The sequence below is a fragment of the Nelusetta ayraudi genome, unplaced genomic scaffold (assembly GCF_046127955.1).
Source record: "Nelusetta ayraudi isolate G7.1 ecotype Tasmania unplaced genomic scaffold, CSIRO-AGI_Nayr_v1 ptg000011l, whole genome shotgun sequence".
In the NCBI taxonomy this organism is placed as follows: domain Eukaryota; kingdom Metazoa; phylum Chordata; class Actinopteri; order Tetraodontiformes; family Monacanthidae; genus Nelusetta; species Nelusetta ayraudi.
The window spans coordinates 9,346,274-9,364,232 of record NW_027466061.1 but is presented as its reverse complement, the minus strand read 5'-3'; the positions used below and the strand labels follow the sequence as shown (position 1 = coordinate 9,364,232).

The following is a 17,959-nucleotide window of genomic DNA, read 5'->3' as shown; positions in this document are numbered from 1 at the left end:
TTTTAGAAGAACTTGGGTTTGAAAGAAGAGGGGGAAAAGTGACAATTTATTTTTTTCATTCAAGTGATTTCTGACGAGGATTCACTTGTATTACATTCATCACAATACTCTGCACTCATGCCTAATCAAACATACAAACAATTCATAGAAATCTGCAAAAATACTTTCCTTATTTTACACACTAGCAACTACATCGTGGAAAACAACATTAAGAATTCCCCTATTGAAAACAAATGACTTAACAGCAGCATCACTGTAAGTGGACCTCCCACATACCAACATCCTCTCTTAGATACACATCAGTCACGCTGCAGGCAACACTCGTCTATTGTTGCATAGATCGCAAACATTTACACTGGAAGAATAGTGTTGAAACAGATGTTCGGACAGAAGCATAACAGTTACAGGGAAGGTAAAAACATGATGAAATGGACTGAATAAAAACTACTAACTGACCTCATCAAAACTGGCAACCCTCAGTTCACACACCAAAAACCCATCACTTAAAATCAACATTTGGGTCACAGTGAAAGAAATTAAAATCTCAGCTTACTTAAAAGATTTCTGATAGTGTTGTAGATGTTAACGTGCAGATGCTCTTGGCGAGTGTATCTGGCAGACAAAGACAAGACAAATAAAAAAACTAGAGATGTAACACCATCAATTCCATCTTATCATGATAAAATTGTCTTGGTGGAAACAATGGATCTTCAGAGCAAGAAATGAAAAGTCTTAGATGCCCACCATCCGTAGAAATACAAATGTTTTTAGAATTGCATATGTTGAAAAATTAGAGGTGACAGACCATCAGACGTCAACATGCAGAGTGCCAGTGCCAGGCCAGAACTAGAGTACAACTAGGGCACTTTGACAACATTCTGTTCTGTTGAAACAAATCCCATTTCATTTTTTATAAATGGAAGCTGATCACGCCCTTGCCTTTTTTCTTTAAATATAAGCACAAATGTCGTGCTGCCGACTTACTACCAAGAACAACTGCTCTGTGAGACTTTGACATCACATCCCCATGTTAAAAACCCCACTGGTGCATAAAAAAACATCAGTAACTTAAAATCTTATTTAAAAATAACAACAACAACAACAACATAGGATATTGTGCAGTGAAGTGCTTTTCTGCTAATGCTTAGGCTGGTTTCTGTAGTGTCACTGACCTGACAGGGAGCCTTCCATTCATACATACAGCTTCTCTCTAGTTTCTTTAAAAAGCTCCAGTGATTGTCAACTGCCTGTTGCATTACCTGGTACAAGCTTATTCTGCTGCTTCCTCCACGTTACTCTCATGGCTGCAGTGATGATGATGATGATGATGATGATGAGCAGGAGACTCGTTTGCTGACTCATTTGCAGGCTCCTCCGCTGGTGCGGCTGCATCCTCAATGGCCTGAGTGAGAGACCTGTCCAGCATTGCCTCATCTGCTTGCAAGGATGGCAGAAGGTCTACGGGAGACGTTTGGAAAAGATCTTCGGGTGGAGGGTCGTCCGACTCTGAAGGGAGAGACGATACTTCTGCAAACTGGCTGTCGCGAGACTCTGCGGGAGAAATGGCAGCGTTGGTGGGCTCTGCCAGCAGGTCAAAAGGCTCAGCCACCGAGACGTCCGGGGTGTCGCCGAGAGACAGAGCCGACGTGAGGTCCATGGCTGCCAGGGAGCTCAGCTCTGGTTGGTCAGCCTGGCTGTCAGTTGACAATGAAGGAAGTGGACTGTCGTCCAGTTCTTCTGTGCCACAGGAAAAGACAATGTCTTTAGTCTCTCTACCTCGATGTGAAAATCTGCAGGATACTACTGTGGAAGCATTTGGAATCTTCTACTTACCGATACCTGAGATGTCACAGTCCTTCTCCTCATGCATTGCCAGGGCTGTGTTAGTCATGTCGATGGATGAGATGGACAGATCCAGTCTATCAGCCACGTCTGAAGCATCAGGAGTCGCCGCTGCCACCTCAGAGTCTGAGAAACGTGCTAAATTAGCATGATAACTTAAACTACATATTAAATCCAAAAAGAACATCCGCTAAAAACGTGGGCATGTCAACTAACCCGGGTCCATCACTCTCTGGACAGGTGGAGGAGAGGCTTCCTTTAGGGGAACCTGCTCCACGTCCAACACATCCTCACTTTGGCTTGAGGGAGCCATCAAGGGTGCCTGAGGACCCGACAGAAATACACATTACTCATCTGGGAATCAGTAAACACAAACAAAGAAACAGTGCCATCACTTGAGCTGAGCGAAGGAATGTATTACGAGGTTTACAAGGTCAGATCTAAATGTTCATAGAACCATTTTGGGAGATAAGGAACTTATCCAGACGGACCTCTGTGTATCCATGAGTTGGAATCTTTAAAGGTGGTTCTTCTTTGGGAAGTGCAGGAGGAGGAGGAGCAGGTGACGAAACATCCGTCTGTGCTGGGATTCTGTGCAGGTAGCCAAAACCGATGCCGCAACCCAGACTGCAAGCAAGACAGAAACAAATTGAATCCAACTTCATGTCTGTGGGAAGACTGGCAGTAAAAAACATTGGCTCATTTTTAAACATTTGAACTAAAAATCATTTGCATATTAGATACTCAATGCGTGTGTGAATCCTTCCACTTACCTGCCCTCTCCACCCCACGCCCCATTGGGTGTGACCATAACCTCCCTGCACACGTCTGTTTGCGTGCTGTACACCAGCAGCTTCAGGGGTTTCCCTTCGTGGGCCTCGATCAGCGAGAAGAAGTCTTCTGACTGTAAATCAGCAACTCTGAGTTAACTGCAAACCCTTCCAATTAGATGCAGCGTTAAGCTCAATGAATAGTAGCTCACATCCTGCAACAGCTGGTCTGCTCCAACGATGAAGTCACTGTGTGGCTGAAGCCCCGCAAGTGCAGCAGGTGAGCTGGGTTCTACATCCTGGAGGAAAGAAAAAAAATTAAAGAGATTGAAGATTTTGCAGCATCGCACAGTAAAGAAGTAGATTTCAAAAAATGGTCCCATTAATCCCTGTTCTTTGATATCCCACATTATGGACCTTATGCCTTTCATTCACCAGCTGTGTGGACACCTCGGGCCTTGAAGTCAGTTTTGTTGGCTATTTCCACTCACCAAGACGTGCCAGACATTCTCATTGGCTCCCTGGTAGCTGCAGAAGCGGACACTGGCACCGAGCAGGCCCTGTCCTCCCCACATGTTGCTGGGCACCACCTGCAGCTCGCGGACCCTCAAGGTTTTGCTGCTGTAAACCTCCATCTTCACATTTTTCTCCGTGTTGGCTTTCAAGACCTCCTTCAGCAGCTCATTCTCTTCATTCTGGTAAAGAAGGCCAGGACTTGTTATGTGTGTGGTAAATTATATCACGAGCCTGCGGTCAGTGAAAAATAAATGAATGAAAAATGTATGTATGAAGCTCACCAGTCTTCTGCTGTCCAAAGACAGAATAAAATCAAAAAACGGCTGCAGTCCAGCTCTTTCTGCAGGGGAATCTGGCTGTACCTGTTGGGAAAAGGCACACTAAAATCAATTCAAAGAGGTGTCAACTAGTACACTAGAGGGTCTAAAAGAATAGACGCATAGAATAGACCGAATAGACGCATTTCCCACCTTTCCCAAAGCTGTGCGAACTTAATGGGTATGGATTTAGACGACCATGGTAACATGACTTCCCCCCCCCCCCCCCCCCTTTAAATGTAGAAACTATATTAATGCTACAAATTCCAAACACAAAATAAGGCTCAGTTGTCCCATGTAGAAACACGTTTTGTTCGCATCCGGATTTACTGGAGTGTTTTGGAAAAACTGTTTTCACATTCAAACATCTTCGTGTTGACATTGTCAACACGTCAGCGTTAAAGATAGTGGGACCTGAAATCACTTCAGTTCATCATATCATTGATTAATTTCCCATACTACGGCAAATATGCCCAAAATAGTTATTAAACTATTGCTTCCCCCGGTACCGCCTAAAAGACATTTTTATTGTCGGGCCCTCGAGCAAGGGCAGCGCGAGCGTCTTGGAAGGCCATTCACCGCCTGAAAGCTGTAAAACAGGAACAACTCCTACTTAAACGAATTTCCACCTCACAGCGGCTTTAAGCAGTCAGCACAGGTCTAATAAATATATTTGGTTAAAAAAAAACAAAAAAAAACTGGGGAGTGGGAACGGTGTGTTTGTATGTGATAATAGCGTAGTATCGGGTTTCGGGTTTCTTAAAATAAAACTAGCAACTAGCAGTAATTAATTCAAGCTTGTTCTTAGAATTACAGACTTGTTTGCACGGCGTCAGCTTAAACTGAACAGGTGAACGGCAGTGCCACCTCATCAGGTTCCGCCGGCTGCGAGGCAACTGCAAATGTTAGCTTGTCGTTAGCATCGGGTTAGCATACAGCGGCAGGAACAGATAAGCCGCCGTAACGTTCCACACTGTTCCAGATATGACAGACGCTGAACAACTTACGCCATGCACATGGTATCCGTACGTTCCACCTTCGGACACTTCGGCACTCTGTGATAACCCCATTTCTTTCTGATAGTTTAAAAGTAGTCTAAAATGATACAAAATGACTTAGTGTGAAACAATTAGCACGGTTGACAGTCCAGGGCCATCTTGTTTGCAGCCCAGAATAATCGAACATCGCGCTTATCGAGCGTAAACTTGCGCTTCGTTTCCTTACGTCGATTTTTTTTTTTAAATTATTATTATTATTATTGTTGTTGTTGTTATTATTTAATATTGTGTTTAAGTGTCTTTTTAAACAAAAATGTTATGTGCATTCTACTCCTAAATTTTCACAGTTGCTAAAATAATTCAACAGCAATTCGAAATCGTTTGTCATTGACCGGTGATAAGAAATTAAAAAGTACTCTGAGATTTTAAACCCACTGTTAACGCTTTAGCTCATATGAATCTCGAAAGTTAAGTTCTTAAGTTTTTAATTATTTTAATGTTGTATAACTTTTTAGTTTTCCCCACAATAAACAATAAAGTGTTGCTCATTGTATATTATTTTAAATTCAATAAATATAAATAATATTATTCATGGTAAAGTACAAAAATCTACTAAAGATATATTGAAAGGGCCTGTCAACCATTAAAGATTGAACTTCAGGTTGAAAATTAAGTATTTGTTGTTGTCCTCACTTCCTGCCAGCATATATGCTTATGCTAATGCCTGAGAACTTACATTGAAAAATAAAACTGAGGCAATTGTTGTGCTTTTGTTGAAAAGAAAACCCTTTATTGCCACTGTATTTTCAATATTTGTAATAAATATAACTCTGAAAATCATCACTCCCAAGAGGAAAAAAAACCAAGTCAGAGCAAGTCAAGGCAGCTCAGCAGAAATAATGAGCTTCCAAGTGATTCAAATCTGGCGAACTTGATATTAAAAAATAAATAAAAAGACAGAGATTGTTATACAGACTCATTGCAAAACAGGACATATTCAAATTACTCAAGTGTGTGGGGTTATTTTGAACAAAAGGCAGACATATTTTCCAGGCAATAGAAAAAATACCCAGCAAGGCAAAAATAGTTAATCTATCATTTTTGTGTATATTAAAAATAGCAAATACACAAAAGCAGCGCTATATACAATATATATTCTTTTCGGTCTTTCTATCAAGTAAATGTCGTGAAAATATTTTGGAAGGGCTCTAATCGCAGTGAGTTGCCGACTATCCCTGCTCTGGGCTCGCTTCCGTCAGACCAATCAGGGACTCCAGGAGGTAGGTGCTTGACTCGTGCTGCGGCAAATTGACCGAGCTGAGCAGCTGGAGGTGGCAAAGGCTGTCGGGAAGTCTGTGCAGTTTAAAGGAGCTGTGCAGAGGGCCGGATGTATAGTCACTGTCAAAGAACTCCAGATCAGAGTCGGACGAGAGACTCAAGTCCATGTACGTGCCCGAGGAATAGTCCACTGTGGGGGAGGGAGTGTGAGGGTAGCCGTCAAGAGAGTCGTCATCAAAAAAGTCCCTGGGCTGGTTTGCGTTCTCGTCAAGGTAACTGGTGAGCGAAGTCCTGCCTGTATTGTCTGTGAATGTGCCGACTGTCAGTGTTCCTGCACTGTTAGTCGAAGAGTTGCCGTGTTGCTGCGTCAGTGGTTCCCCAACAGGTACGTGCCTCTGCTGGCTGCGGGTGGAGGAGTTGTCATCGTTGCAGATGCTGCGGGCGTCCGGCGACCCCCTGTCCGCCTCGCAGAGATTCTTACTCACGCTCAGACGTGTGTCCGAGTCGGAGGAGGAGTACGACGACTCCGTCATGTCACTGCTGCAGCTGTTCTCCTCCACCACCAACCGTTCAGGAATGAAATGGAAGGATGGAGCGGCAGGCATGGAGAGAGGAAGACAATCCTCCTCCATGGTGAACTCAAAGGGGCACGTCTTGTCGCGCACACTGCGCACCATCGCGGCCTCATCCTGCTCCTCAAACTCTTGAAGGTCCTCTGGAAGTCCCATCTGGTCCTGCTGGCCCCGCCTCTCATCCTGCAGCCTCTTCTCCAGTTCCAGTCTCACGGTGGTGTGGATGTAGTGGGTCTGCACACGTCTTGGGTTGAACTCTGTGCGACCCTGAGTGTTTCCACAGCCATCCTTTGTGCAGCCACATGGGAAGCTTAAGCGGTCCACCTGCACCACAGAAAGACAGGGAAAATCACTGCTTGAATCTTATTGTTGTTTTTCCATCAAATTCATTCACTCCTCTCTTCTGTTACTTTTCATCAATACAATTTATTTGTGATGTATATTATATCTTTGCTATATGTTTTTAACATCTCGTAACTTCCTAAATTCCTGTTCAGCTTTTGTTATGACTGTACTTCAGAATAACACATTACAACATATCGCTAATTGCACTGCCCAAAATTTATTTTATAATGTTATCTTTTCATATTGTGAATAAATAGAGAAACAATATTTCCCCCCTATTTTTTCACAAATATCAATGTAAGTTAATAAGGTATTTATGACAAAAGTGCAAGTAAAAATCATCTGAGAGAGCCTCGAAACTGGCCCACAGTAAAGTTTGGGATATGTTCTGAAAAAGTCGACAAACTGTTAGTTTGTTAAATGTAATAGTTATACTAATCATTATTAAAATAATAAACATAGCTCAATGGAGAATAAAATAAAATAAATTACACTATAAATTGATATCTATAAGCAAAAAACCTGCGACATGTAACAAAAAGAAAAGCGTAGGACGAGTACCTGACATTTGATCCCTGCCAGGCTACATGCACAGGTCTCTGGCTCGCAGAAGCCTCTGCAGTCACACCCACAGGCTTCTCTGGAGAGGCGCAGGGCGTGCAGCTGCCGCTTCTCCTCCCGCTCTATCCGCTTCACACCTGCAGCCTGCAGGACGGCCTGCCTCTGTCTGGAGGTGAACGGCTGCAGGAAACCTCCGTCACGGACGTCTGCGTCACTGACAGGGGCATCAGTGTCTCCATCTGAGATTTGATCCACCGTTAACCTGTCCGCTTCCCTCTGGTCAATGAACCCACTGGCGATCCACTGAAAATAAGAGCAACAGACACAGTGAGGCTACTTCTGAGGAGAAGAGCAGCAGTGAATAAACAAATAAGTGAACATACTTTGAGTTTCAACGCCTCAAGTTTTTCTTCCCTCCGCCTCTCTCGCAGCTTCTCCCTCCGCCTGCGCCGCTGCTCCAGTGCATGCTCTGCCAGGGAGTATCTCTGGAGGGCGCTGTGCTTTCGTGTCATGCCCAATGTGGCCCCTCCATGGCTGGGCACACTGGTGAAGCCTTGGCAGCGCGGGAAGCTGAAGACAGTCACCTGGTCAAAGCGCACGTTGCTCTGCACACCTGCGAGCCTCGGTCTCCTCAGGATGGGCCGAACTGGTCGAGGTGGAAAAGACACAGTTAACATCAGACCGCCATGAGAACGCCATGACTGGCTCTGAGTATCCCTCCCTGGACCACCTAAACAGAATTAGGAGTGAAATCATTCTGTCAATCAGCCAATGTCTGAAAGGTAAATATCAGATGTGTAAAGTAACACATTTTTTGTGTGTGTTTTGTGCTGGTGCAAGGTCTTATAAAAAGCAGGGGACACTTTATGGTGTGGTGTTTCCTATTAAACATCCTGTAACACAAATAACTCCAATGCTATTTTGGCCATTTTGTGTTCTTCACCATTGTCTAATACAAATCAAACATTCCAAGCTTTGTCTACTGTAAGGCCTCTGGGTGACCACTAGGTGACACACTGCAGGTGCTTCAGCTCAGTAGCTGGGGTCAACAGGTTAAGACACAAGTGGACAGGAAACGGTGGGGTAATAAACAGCTGGGTCACAATTTGCAGTGGTCTTCTTGAAGGTCTCTCTCTCTCTCTCTCTCTCTCTCTCTCTCTCTCTCTCTCTCTCTCTCTCTCTCTCTCTCTCTCTCTCTCTCTCTCTCTCTCTCTCTCTCTCTCTCTCTCTCTCTCTCTCTCTCTCTCTCTCTCTCTCTCTCTCTCTCTCTCTCTCTCTCTCTCTCTCCTTCCCAGTTTAATCTCCTCCAAGATTCTGCTTGATTTCTCTCGTTGGTGTCAATAACTTTGCTGACATGCACACATAACTGAGGCTGAACTTTGGTTCCTGGAGTCAGTAAACAGCTGAAGCCAGCTGACTAAGCTCATCTCAGCTGCTGCGTCTGTTGGTGGAGCACCACACCGGGGCACTGTGTACGCCATGACTCTCCTGCGGTAACAGCTTCAGAACAACAAGCCTAAATCTGCTCGACTCAAAGCTGTACGGCAACAACAACAACACCTGCAGGATGGCCTGTACCTGGAAGTCGTCTGTGTAGCTTAATAAGGCTATTTGATCTAACTTGTTTAAAGTGAGGTTGCTATTCAAATCGATTTCCACAACATCCCATCGCTCAGGCGAATAATCTTCCACTTGAGTCATGGGCTGTGCATTATCGAGAGCTGCCCCGGGGTTAGCGTTTTCATTAGCGGTGCTGCTGCAGGCTGATAAGAGACACTCCTATAAAAAAATGGCTCGATAACGAGGAGGTTTGCATTATTTGAAAAACCCAGATGGGGGCTGGGAGGGCTTACTGGGCAAAGCTGCGACTGGAGGAGGGCTGTGAGGTGTGAAATCCTGCTCGTCGGGGGGGCTGCTCTCAACATCTGACTCCCACCCGGAGGAGCTGGGGGAGGAGAGGGAGGACGGCGGAGAGAGGGAGGAGGAAGAGTAGCACAGGATCTCATCATCCACATCAGCAAACTTTCTCTTCTGGATGCCTCTCATGGTTTTGGCCGCGTTGCTTCACATACATTCTGCGAGAAGACGAAAGAAAATATGAGTTTAAATATTCATTGCTGCTGCGGCAATAAATGCACAGATGGTGGGGGGAGGGAACAAGTCAGTGGCACTGGTTGCAGCATTCCTCACCACGCAGACGCTCAGTGAGACGTGAACCCACGATCAGAGGACAATTCAGCACAGCGGCGGTGTTGTGTTCACCCTGCTAGTTTGACAGGCTAAATGCCAACAGCCGAATAATACACCTTTTCTAAAACGACAGCTGGAAGAGTGGGAGGTCTTTCCTGCTGAAAGCCACTGCAGCTCTGCCTGTCGAGCTGCTTTCATCCTGACAAAAGTTTGCCGAAACAAATCATTTCTTAATGGTGATTATGCAGCAACCTGTGCGTAGTAAATGACCAAACACTGACTAAAATGTGACACTAACAGGCAAACCAGCTGAGCGCTTTCAAAAAAATAGGGATTTCCACAGCTCCTTTTCTTCTGTCCGCAGAGTAATTAACATTCCAATGATTCCACAAGTTTTTTTTGTTTTTTTTTGCAAAGAATACGTGGAAACGGACCCTCCATTGGCTGCACACAGAGCTGGGAGGTGTAATGCTTCAAGTGGCTGTTATTTTTGGACATGAACATGGGTAAGAAATTCAAACATGAGTAATTTCAAGCATACCAAAACTGAGCGCAAAAGAACAAGCGAGCAAGTTGTACAAGAAAGCCAGTGGCAGAGGAAAAGAAATCCATCCATGTTCAAGTCTATATATCTGTTTGTCTGGTAAAAAAGAATGTTTACTAACTGGAAGAAAAACTGGGTGGGGGCATATGTTCCTGGCAAACTCTCCATACACTCATCAGACTTGTTTGATTGCAAACAATCAGGCATGTTTACTTTGAGCACTACCAATAAGTGTGTGTCACTAATACAAGCTGCAGGAATAGACCTCATCTCAAGTCCAGTAGAAAGGGACAGGGTCCGTGAACACACACACACACACACACACACACACACACACACACACACACACACACAAGTAACTTCTTAGACTTTAAAAAAGTAGTGGGTAAACTATATATCAAGCATTTTAATGTACAATATAAAAGACTTGGTCTCTTCTAAAAGAGCAAACCAACCAAGAAATCTACACCAAGGAACTTAAAAATGTGAATCAAGGAAAACAGGAATTTGTGTTTAAGGACCTACAGTGACACAATATCAATCAACTAATCTCTAACTTTGACACTGTTCATTTCCAAAGCCTAACTCTCAGTCAAACCAAAACTTAACACACAAAACAAATCAAATCAAATGGAAAAAATGCTCAAGTAGCGATCAAGTAAATGATTCTCATTCTTGAGTTACATTCCAACACTCCGCTGTGGCAGGGCGTCTGATGGTGAGCAAACAGTTAAACGTATCGGTTTGTGCCATTCGTGTGTGTGTGTGTGTGTGTGTGTGTGTGTGTGTGTGTGTGTGTGTGTGTGTGTGTGTGTGTGCACTCTCGAAAACTTCCTGGAACCACCATGCATGTAGGAGGTGAAACGGGAGACAACTTTCTGGTGCCTGTACAATGTTGACACAGTTTAACCCCTTTGCTGCAGCTGGGCCAAAGTGTTGGAGGATTCCTCTCCAACAACAATCACTTTCAGTGCTCTTTAACTCATGCGCGGCTGCTTGCAGAAACACTGCACATGCAGTTTCACTTTGACAATTCATACCTAACTGTAAGGATTTACTGTACATGCGTGGGTTTCCACCCGAGACCACATTAATAATTTAAAGATGAAAAGGCAGGCGCACACGATGCACGTGCGCGTTCACGTGAAAGAGATGTCACTGCACTGTGGTGCCACAGCAGGCAGGAGCAGGCTGCAGGGATTCACATTAAAGTAAAACTACACACCACAACGACAACAATAACAGCGACGACGAGTATGTATGCTCAGGATATGTTGCCCCCCCAACTGCTCTGGAACGTCGCTCCAGGAATGCTGTACATAGCTTCTTCTTTTTTTCATTGGAGGAGGGCAACAACCGTTTCCTGTTTGGCATAACAACAGTCATTAGCAGGCTGACCTCTCAACTGCCCTGGCCGAGACACACGGCGATAATGTCAGTCACAACAACAACACTGGCAGCCCTGTCCACTGTCAGTCCGCTCGCTTTACACCACGAAAACACACACAGACACTGACTGGCACGGTCCTATTTCAACCAGAGCAAACTTCCACCTCACGGTGTCGTGGTCAGAGGCAAGTTTTATTTATTTATTTATTTTAATAGTAACACTAATTTTTGACAGTCCACGATTAGGCAAAATGTTGAACAGCTAGTTTGTTTTTAATAGACATTAATGCTGAATACTCCCGTTTTGCACAATTACACACAAACAAACACCTCCCAACGCTAAAGCACAAAGACCGCCGTGACAACAGGGTATTATAATTACAATAATACTTCGTCACTCACCACAAAGTAAAATGCAGCATAATGACACGGGAGGCTGGCGATAAGTTGATGCGTCTGCTCCGTACTCTTGCCAGCTGCGAGTCCTTCTGTGTTTATGTGAAGCTCCTACAGTAGTACCAATGTGGTCGTGAGAGGGTTGGCTCGGAGCTCCCAGAGAGCGCGTCCGGCAGCGAGATAGTTCACCTCTTCCCTGGCCGGAAGTCGCACATGTGCGGAGCCGCCACGAAAGATAGCTGTTTTGTGTGGTCACTTGTGCGAGCGGAGAGTGGCTATCCGTCGGCTATAGCTTGTCCGCTGGCCACTACATGGCCATTATGTAAAGGCAATTTCTTTTGCCGATTATTATTATGTTATGTATGCTATTATGTTTAGCTGAATGATCTGAATGAATTGCTAACATGGCGCAAGCACTACGGCAAGCTAGTTCGACTAGCCAGAGGTTAGCTCGCCTAGGAATTTGCTCTTTAAACAGCAGCGCTAAGTTATAACAGCTTAAGGTGCATCTACGTATTTTCAGTCGTCAAGGAGTGTCGACATTTTTTGTTGTGTCATTTGTGTCAAGAGCCATACAAAAAAAAAACGCCTAGTACCGTTGCGCGGGAGTCATCTCGCCTCCGCTAAATCTTCTTCGAGGCTCCCACTGACTTGTGTTGACGCAGGCGGTGACACGCAGCGCAGGAAGCCGGAGACGCTCCGAGCTGTCACTGCTGCCCACAGATTCCTATCAACTGCCCTTACACTTTACTGGAACAGCCACACCGACGTGATGGTAAATAAATAACTTTTTAACGCTTCCTCTTCCGTTCATCAGAAGACAATTAGCCAACCATTATAAAAAACGAGAGATGGAGGGGTTTTCATGTGCAATGTGAGAGGATTTCCAATAATGGCCTATTTTAAGTGTTTGAAGGAAAAGCAAAATCCTCTCCATCTCTCAAATACCTTCCAGACCTATGGCACGTGTTGTCTTTTTGCGCTAGTCTTCATTCATTCATTCATTCATTCATTTTAACAAGAAGCAAGTGGGCTCAAACAAGTTTGTAAAGAAGTTGAATGTCCAATAGTAATGTTTTATCATTTTCAAAGTATTAACATAATAATTAAGAAAGAAACACTGTTATTATCTAGGCCAAATCTTAGCAAATGTAACCTTTTGGTATATTACAAGTTAAAGTTTCTGTGAATTTCTTTATGCTTCTTTCTTCTTTTGACTTGAACCTGCTTTTGTTAACTGCTTCCCATCACCCCACGAAAGGGATGATCAGCTGCCAGTTACATGACTATAATATGACTCACTGGTGCACCTCTGCAAAGGCGCCACAAATGAAACATTCCTCTGCTGCAGTAAACTATCGAAAGAGCTGCACACTGAACAGGATTGTGGATTTGGGTGTTAAATCTCTGCCTGTTCTGCCTGTGTGGAAGAAGAAATCTTCCCAGAAATCCTTGATTACTCAATTCTCCAATAAACACATGTTGGGAAATGGAAGGAATATTGTTTTTCTTGTCTTCATGTACAAACACCAACACGTTCTTTATAAGGTGTTCAAAGTGTGAATTTTGAAAGATGAGTGTGGGAAAGGGGGTAGGAGTGACTGGATTAACATTCCAAAGCCTCTGCTTTTTAAGATAATCATAGGCTACTCCGGGTCCCCGACTGGGAGGAAAATGAAGCTTGGTGCTGGTGGAGACGAACACAGCGGCAGCTTAACAGATGGGCAGACAGATGAACGGAACGGCAGACAAGTCCAAAATACTCTCGAGCTTTGACCTCAAGGCTGAGACACAGCAGTGTTGCACTTTAAAAGCAGAAAGGGAAAGAAGAAAAACATCTCCAATACCTGTCGCTCCACATACTGTGGCCAGAGGAAGGTCTGCTCATCCCTGGGCCCTGCACCAGGAGAGTGTTATGAGAGGGTGACCCACTTTGGCTCGGATCACTCCAGTGCATGTGTATGCTTCCATCACACTGACCTGCATGGGGAGTAAACACCGGAGAGACGGGGCAGCAGCGGAATGTAGCCGTTAGCCGGCACTTAAATACCCAGGAATAATCTTCTGGTTTCATGCTGACTGTGCAGGTGACCTTCAACTATATCACACACTGCTGGACTGTAGATTCATGCAGCCTTGTCCAGCAGTGCAGCCTCGCCGATTTCTCACTGTGACTCGACACATGACCAGAGGGCTGCATGAGGTAAACGGTTATTAATAGTGCAATCACACAGCCTGTCCAAAAATACATTGGTGTATGACAGTTGGAGCTTCCTGTTTCTTTTCACTCTTGCCAGTTCACAGCTTTGTTTTTATTCTGAAATCACCCAGAGGGCCAGATTTTCTTGGAAAAAAAAAAGATGCGGCACAAAGAGGATGAGTCATGAGGGTGGGAGGTTGGCCAGCCTTTTTACCTTGTGATTTTATATTTTTTTCATTGTTAAAATCAGTACAATTTCTAACCAGGCAGTTTTTTCATTGAAATTCTGTGAGTCATCCAGGCAAATGAATCACAAATTATTTTCTTGACAACAAGGCTTCAGATGAACAATGACAGCGATGTCGTCCCAATATTTGCCCTCAACGTATAACTGAAGTCAGGCAGGTGATGCGAAATGACTAAAACCAGTGACTTTGCTTTCAGTCCAGGTTATGTAACATATTGTTAACCTACATTCTGGCAGCCTGGCAGGTTGCTGCTACTGGCTCTCGTGGCACTGTTTCTCTCAGTCAAGCCATGCCAGCGATGGCCCACATACAGCCGTGGACTGACAGAGTTTGACAAAGCTTCAGGCATGTGAAACTGTGCCCTAATTCCTGCTTCCTCTCCCTGGATTATTTCACTCAGATTTTCTTTTAGAAAAAAAGAGAGGGTGGGTCACACTCAGGTTCCCTGTTCCAAACAAGAGGGGATCAATTTTCATCTGAATTGTGATCCATTCATATAATTACATAAGGTGACCAAAGGAGCCATACTGGCCGTATATTGTTTTGGTTTACTAAGAAAGACTGAGACAGAGAGAGAGGGAGAGATAAAGAGAGAGAGAGAAACAGAGAGAGAGAAAGAGACTTCCTTAACGACACAATGACATCAACAGACAGATGAGGAGCTGAGTGCAGGAGCGTGATTAACGACCACATGATAAGGAGAGATCGATAATACACTCTCAATCTCTCTCTCTCTTTTCTCTCTCTCCTTCTCTCCATCTCTCTCATACACACAGCTCATGTCTCCACATGGCTCCTCAGACGTCACATGTGCACATCAGCCGGCAACAAAAACTCTGATGTCATACTTCGACAGTCGTCACCATGGTCACAAGGGCAAATATAACCCAGCTGTTTCTATTTTAGGGGGCTGAGAGGGAAATGCAGTGAATCACGGCTGGCATCACAATCAAACATCATCAACAGCTGCGTCACTGCCAGCAAACACTATTGTCTTTTGTTCCCATCTACTTTTAAATATATATATGTGTGTGTGTGTATATATATATATGTATATATATATATATATATATATATATATATATATATATATATATATATATATATATATATATATATATATACATATATATATATATATTTAAATTTCACACTAAATCTTACTTACATATAAATCATACAAATACCTCTATAAAGCTTGGTTTTACTTCTTAAAGGGATACCAACCTGAAAATAGATGAGGAAAATTACAGTTGTATTAATAACATACTGTTGTTGGAGAAGCTTAATCATCCTAGAACAGAGAGAGAGAGAGCACCAACGTCACCAACATCCCATGTTGACGTCAACATCAACATGGGAATGTAAGGATACTCAGAAAAAAACAAGAAACTGTTCTTCTGAAACTCCCTTAACATATATAATAGGATGTAAAGGATAGACATTTCTAATTTTTAGAGCTGAGAAACATTCGTGTAATGGTCAATATTCAATGCAAAAAAAAAAAGAGTGAAAAATGACATCAATTAAAGACCGCTGGGTAAAATGTCACAACGCTGACATTGTTGCCAGTGAGTTAACTGCCATCCTTTTGTCCAGTGCTGTGGTATCAGCTCAGGGCTTCGACACCGGATAACTTCCTGCGACACCCAGGGTCTGGAGTAATGCCCGCTGTAACGCCACCTACACCCGGGGCTCCTCTCTGGCTCATACTGTATCTGTTTAGCATATCACACTGCCTGCATTACCCATGACCCCCCAGCGTTTGCCGTGTGGATGCTTAACAATTCATGTGGGAGAGTCCAGACTTCCATGCGCCGGGCACGGACCGAGATGAGCTGCAATATATAATTCAAATGCCCTCACAGCCTTGTCATAGTACAGTAGGACTGAGAGGTGCAAAAGCTGTTGTTATATTTAAAGAACAAAAATAACAGACGAGGCCTTTCGTAAGATAGAGCCCCCCCCCCCAATCTCTTTCAAAAACTGACTAGCGTTCTAGGCTCTGCGGGAAACTCAACTCCATACTCTAACATCTCAATATCTGTACAACAGTCTCTGTGTTTTGGTACCATCCTGGCTAAAAGGTTTATTTTGAGACACTGGAAGTCAGATAATGTACCTACAATCGAAATGTGGATGAGGGATCTCAGCGAGTCCCTATGCATGGAGGAACTAAGATATAAAAATGCAGGCAGACTGGGAATTTTTGATAAAGTATGGGAGCCTGTACTGAAATACATGAAGGACATGAGAGAAACCAGTGTTTCATTGTGAAGATAACATTGTAAAATGTCAATGCAGTAACTTTGGACTCCACCTGCAGATAGATGCAAATTCCTGTCTGACCCTGACCACTGATGCTGTCCTGTTTACGGAGCCTAGATCAACACTTTCTCCCAAGCTGTGTAATGACACGCCATATTGTCACACTTCATCTATTCATGCTTGATAATGCTGCCTTGTTCTTGTTCATTGTGCTTTTTTTTTGTTGCTTTTTTCTTTGTTTATGTATTTACTTTATTTATTTTTTATTAATTCATTTTCTTTATTACTATTATTATATATAAATATGTTCCAATTTAATTTAATTATATTTCCTGTACCTTATGACATAAGGGGAAAAACATTATGATTGCCTCATGAGAAACATGTATCCAACTCGATGTACTTTGTGCAATAAAAATTATACATATATATATATATATATATATATATATATATATATATATATATATATATATATATATATATATATATATATATATATATATGTAGTACACGGAGGTAAAAGGAAAGTTAAACTTTCTGCGTGAGGTCACTTAATTTATGATGACCTGAAAAACTGCTGCCAACTAAAGTGCAGGGCCTTCTACCCACATAGCTGTTATTCATGTGCGGATCACTCTGAGTCGGCAGGGTCCCCGCAAAAACAAGACGAGATTCCAGTTCACCAGAGCTCATCTTATCTAGAAGTGCAAGTGAGCCGCACACATCACACAGCACTGACTGCAACAGTCCTGCAGCTGTGTGTTCTGAAGCCCCTCCCCCCTTCAACAATGAGACGCTTGCCAACATTGTACAGTTGGGATCTTTTCTACAGAGTGGAGGGTCGTGGCTGTATTGGCTGATTTTCACAAAAAAAAAAAAAAATCGCAACTCGGACGTTTAAATCTTGAGATAACACGCGGGCAGTGAGTTATCTACCGCAACAACGAGTCTCTCCGTTGTTTGCAAATGTCCCCCGAGTGCGCCTGGCTGCACGCCCTGCAGTGCACTCTACTCTGAGTTCCAGCAGAAGTGTTCTCGGCTGTCGGTGTTGGCTGTCACATGCGGATCCATGTGAGGCTTTCGCAGGAGCACACAGCAGCAGCAGGCAGCGGCACAGCGGCAGGAGGGAGAGACCAGCGCCGCCCTCAGCTGATCGGGCCAGCACTCACTGTTCTGTGAGAGAGAGAGAGAGTGAGAGAGAGAGACTGTCTGACCCAGCTAACGTGCTCGCTGATTACCGCCGTCTCATTTCACTGCAGCTGGCAAAGCACATGCGCCACATCTGAATGACAACGCTGCCCTCTGCCTCATCCACTCGTGTTTCTGCGCCTCTGCAGACGACATCCGTCATTTTATAATAATCTTTGCATTAGATAAATGAAAACAGTCCCAATGTAACTGGAGGTGCGGCTGTGTATACACACGCACAGTGACAAAGATTAAATGTTGAGTCTCCAAATCGTCTCGCTGTTGTGGTGTTTCTCTGATGCCACCTCCTGGTAAAAGGCAGAAAATGTGTTTT

At 43.8% G+C, this 17,959-nt stretch overlaps 2 protein-coding genes across 5 annotated transcripts; both read right to left on the bottom strand.

The window, feature by feature from the left end:
• Positions 1–24: 24 nt before the first annotated feature.
• Positions 25–4,632, bottom strand: LOC142884760 (Golgi reassembly-stacking protein 1-like). 4 transcript variants are annotated; one of them, XM_076020647.1, is made up of 10 exons: positions 4,453–4,632; positions 3,410–3,490; positions 3,104–3,307; positions 2,825–2,911; positions 2,616–2,746; positions 2,334–2,469; positions 2,059–2,164; positions 1,834–1,968; positions 1,630–1,734; positions 25–1,551 (listed from the first exon to the last, which is right to left on the bottom strand). In XM_076020647.1, exons 1-10 carry the CDS (start codon positions 4,513–4,515, stop codon positions 1,271–1,273), a joined length of 1,329 nt encoding a protein of 442 aa, XP_075876762.1. In that variant the 5' UTR covers positions 4,516–4,632; the 3' UTR covers positions 25–1,270. The 4 variants fall into 4 exon arrangements, with proteins under 4 accessions (XP_075876762.1, XP_075876761.1, XP_075876760.1 ...); XM_076020646.1 differs by having other exon boundaries at positions 1,630–1,737; positions 4,453–4,631; XM_076020645.1 differs by having other exon boundaries at positions 25–1,734; positions 4,453–4,631.
• Positions 4,633–5,202: 570 nt separating this feature from the next.
• Positions 5,203–12,093, bottom strand: LOC142884758 (cysteine/serine-rich nuclear protein 2-like). Its single transcript, XM_076020641.1, has 5 exons — positions 11,725–12,093; positions 9,053–9,274; positions 7,583–7,845; positions 7,200–7,502; positions 5,203–6,617 (listed from the first exon to the last, which is right to left on the bottom strand). The coding sequence occupies exons 2-5, from the start codon at positions 9,243–9,245 to the stop codon at positions 5,673–5,675; spliced, it is 1,704 nt and encodes a 567-aa protein (XP_075876756.1). The 5' UTR covers positions 9,246–9,274; positions 11,725–12,093; the 3' UTR covers positions 5,203–5,672.
• Positions 12,094–17,959: the final 5,866 nt, after the last annotated feature.

Excerpts from the sequence above, each read along its gene's own strand:
- LOC142884760 (XM_076020644.1), bottom strand. The coding sequence starts at position 4,515 with ATGGGGTTATCACAGAGTGCCGAAGTGTCCGAAGGTGGAACGTACGGA. Across the intron at positions 2,912-3,103 it reads AGAATGTCTGGCACGTCTTG|GATGTAGAACCCAGCTCACC; the intron begins GTGAGTGGAAAT and ends TCTTTCCTCCAG. Across the intron at positions 2,470-2,615 it reads GCGTGGGGTGGAGAGGGCAG|TCTGGGTTGCGGCATCGGTT; the intron begins GTAAGTGGAAGG and ends TCTTGCTTGCAG.
- LOC142884758 (XM_076020641.1), bottom strand. The coding sequence starts at position 9,245 with ATGAGAGGCATCCAGAAGAGAAAGTTTGCTGATGTGGATGATGAGATC. Across the intron at positions 7,846-9,052 it reads TCCAGTCGCAGCTTTGCCCA|TTCGGCCCATCCTGAGGAGA; the intron begins GTAAGCCCTCCC and ends CACCTCGACCAG. Across the intron at positions 7,503-7,582 it reads TTGAGGCGTTGAAACTCAAA|TGGATCGCCAGTGGGTTCAT; the intron begins GTATGTTCACTT and ends TCTTATTTTCAG.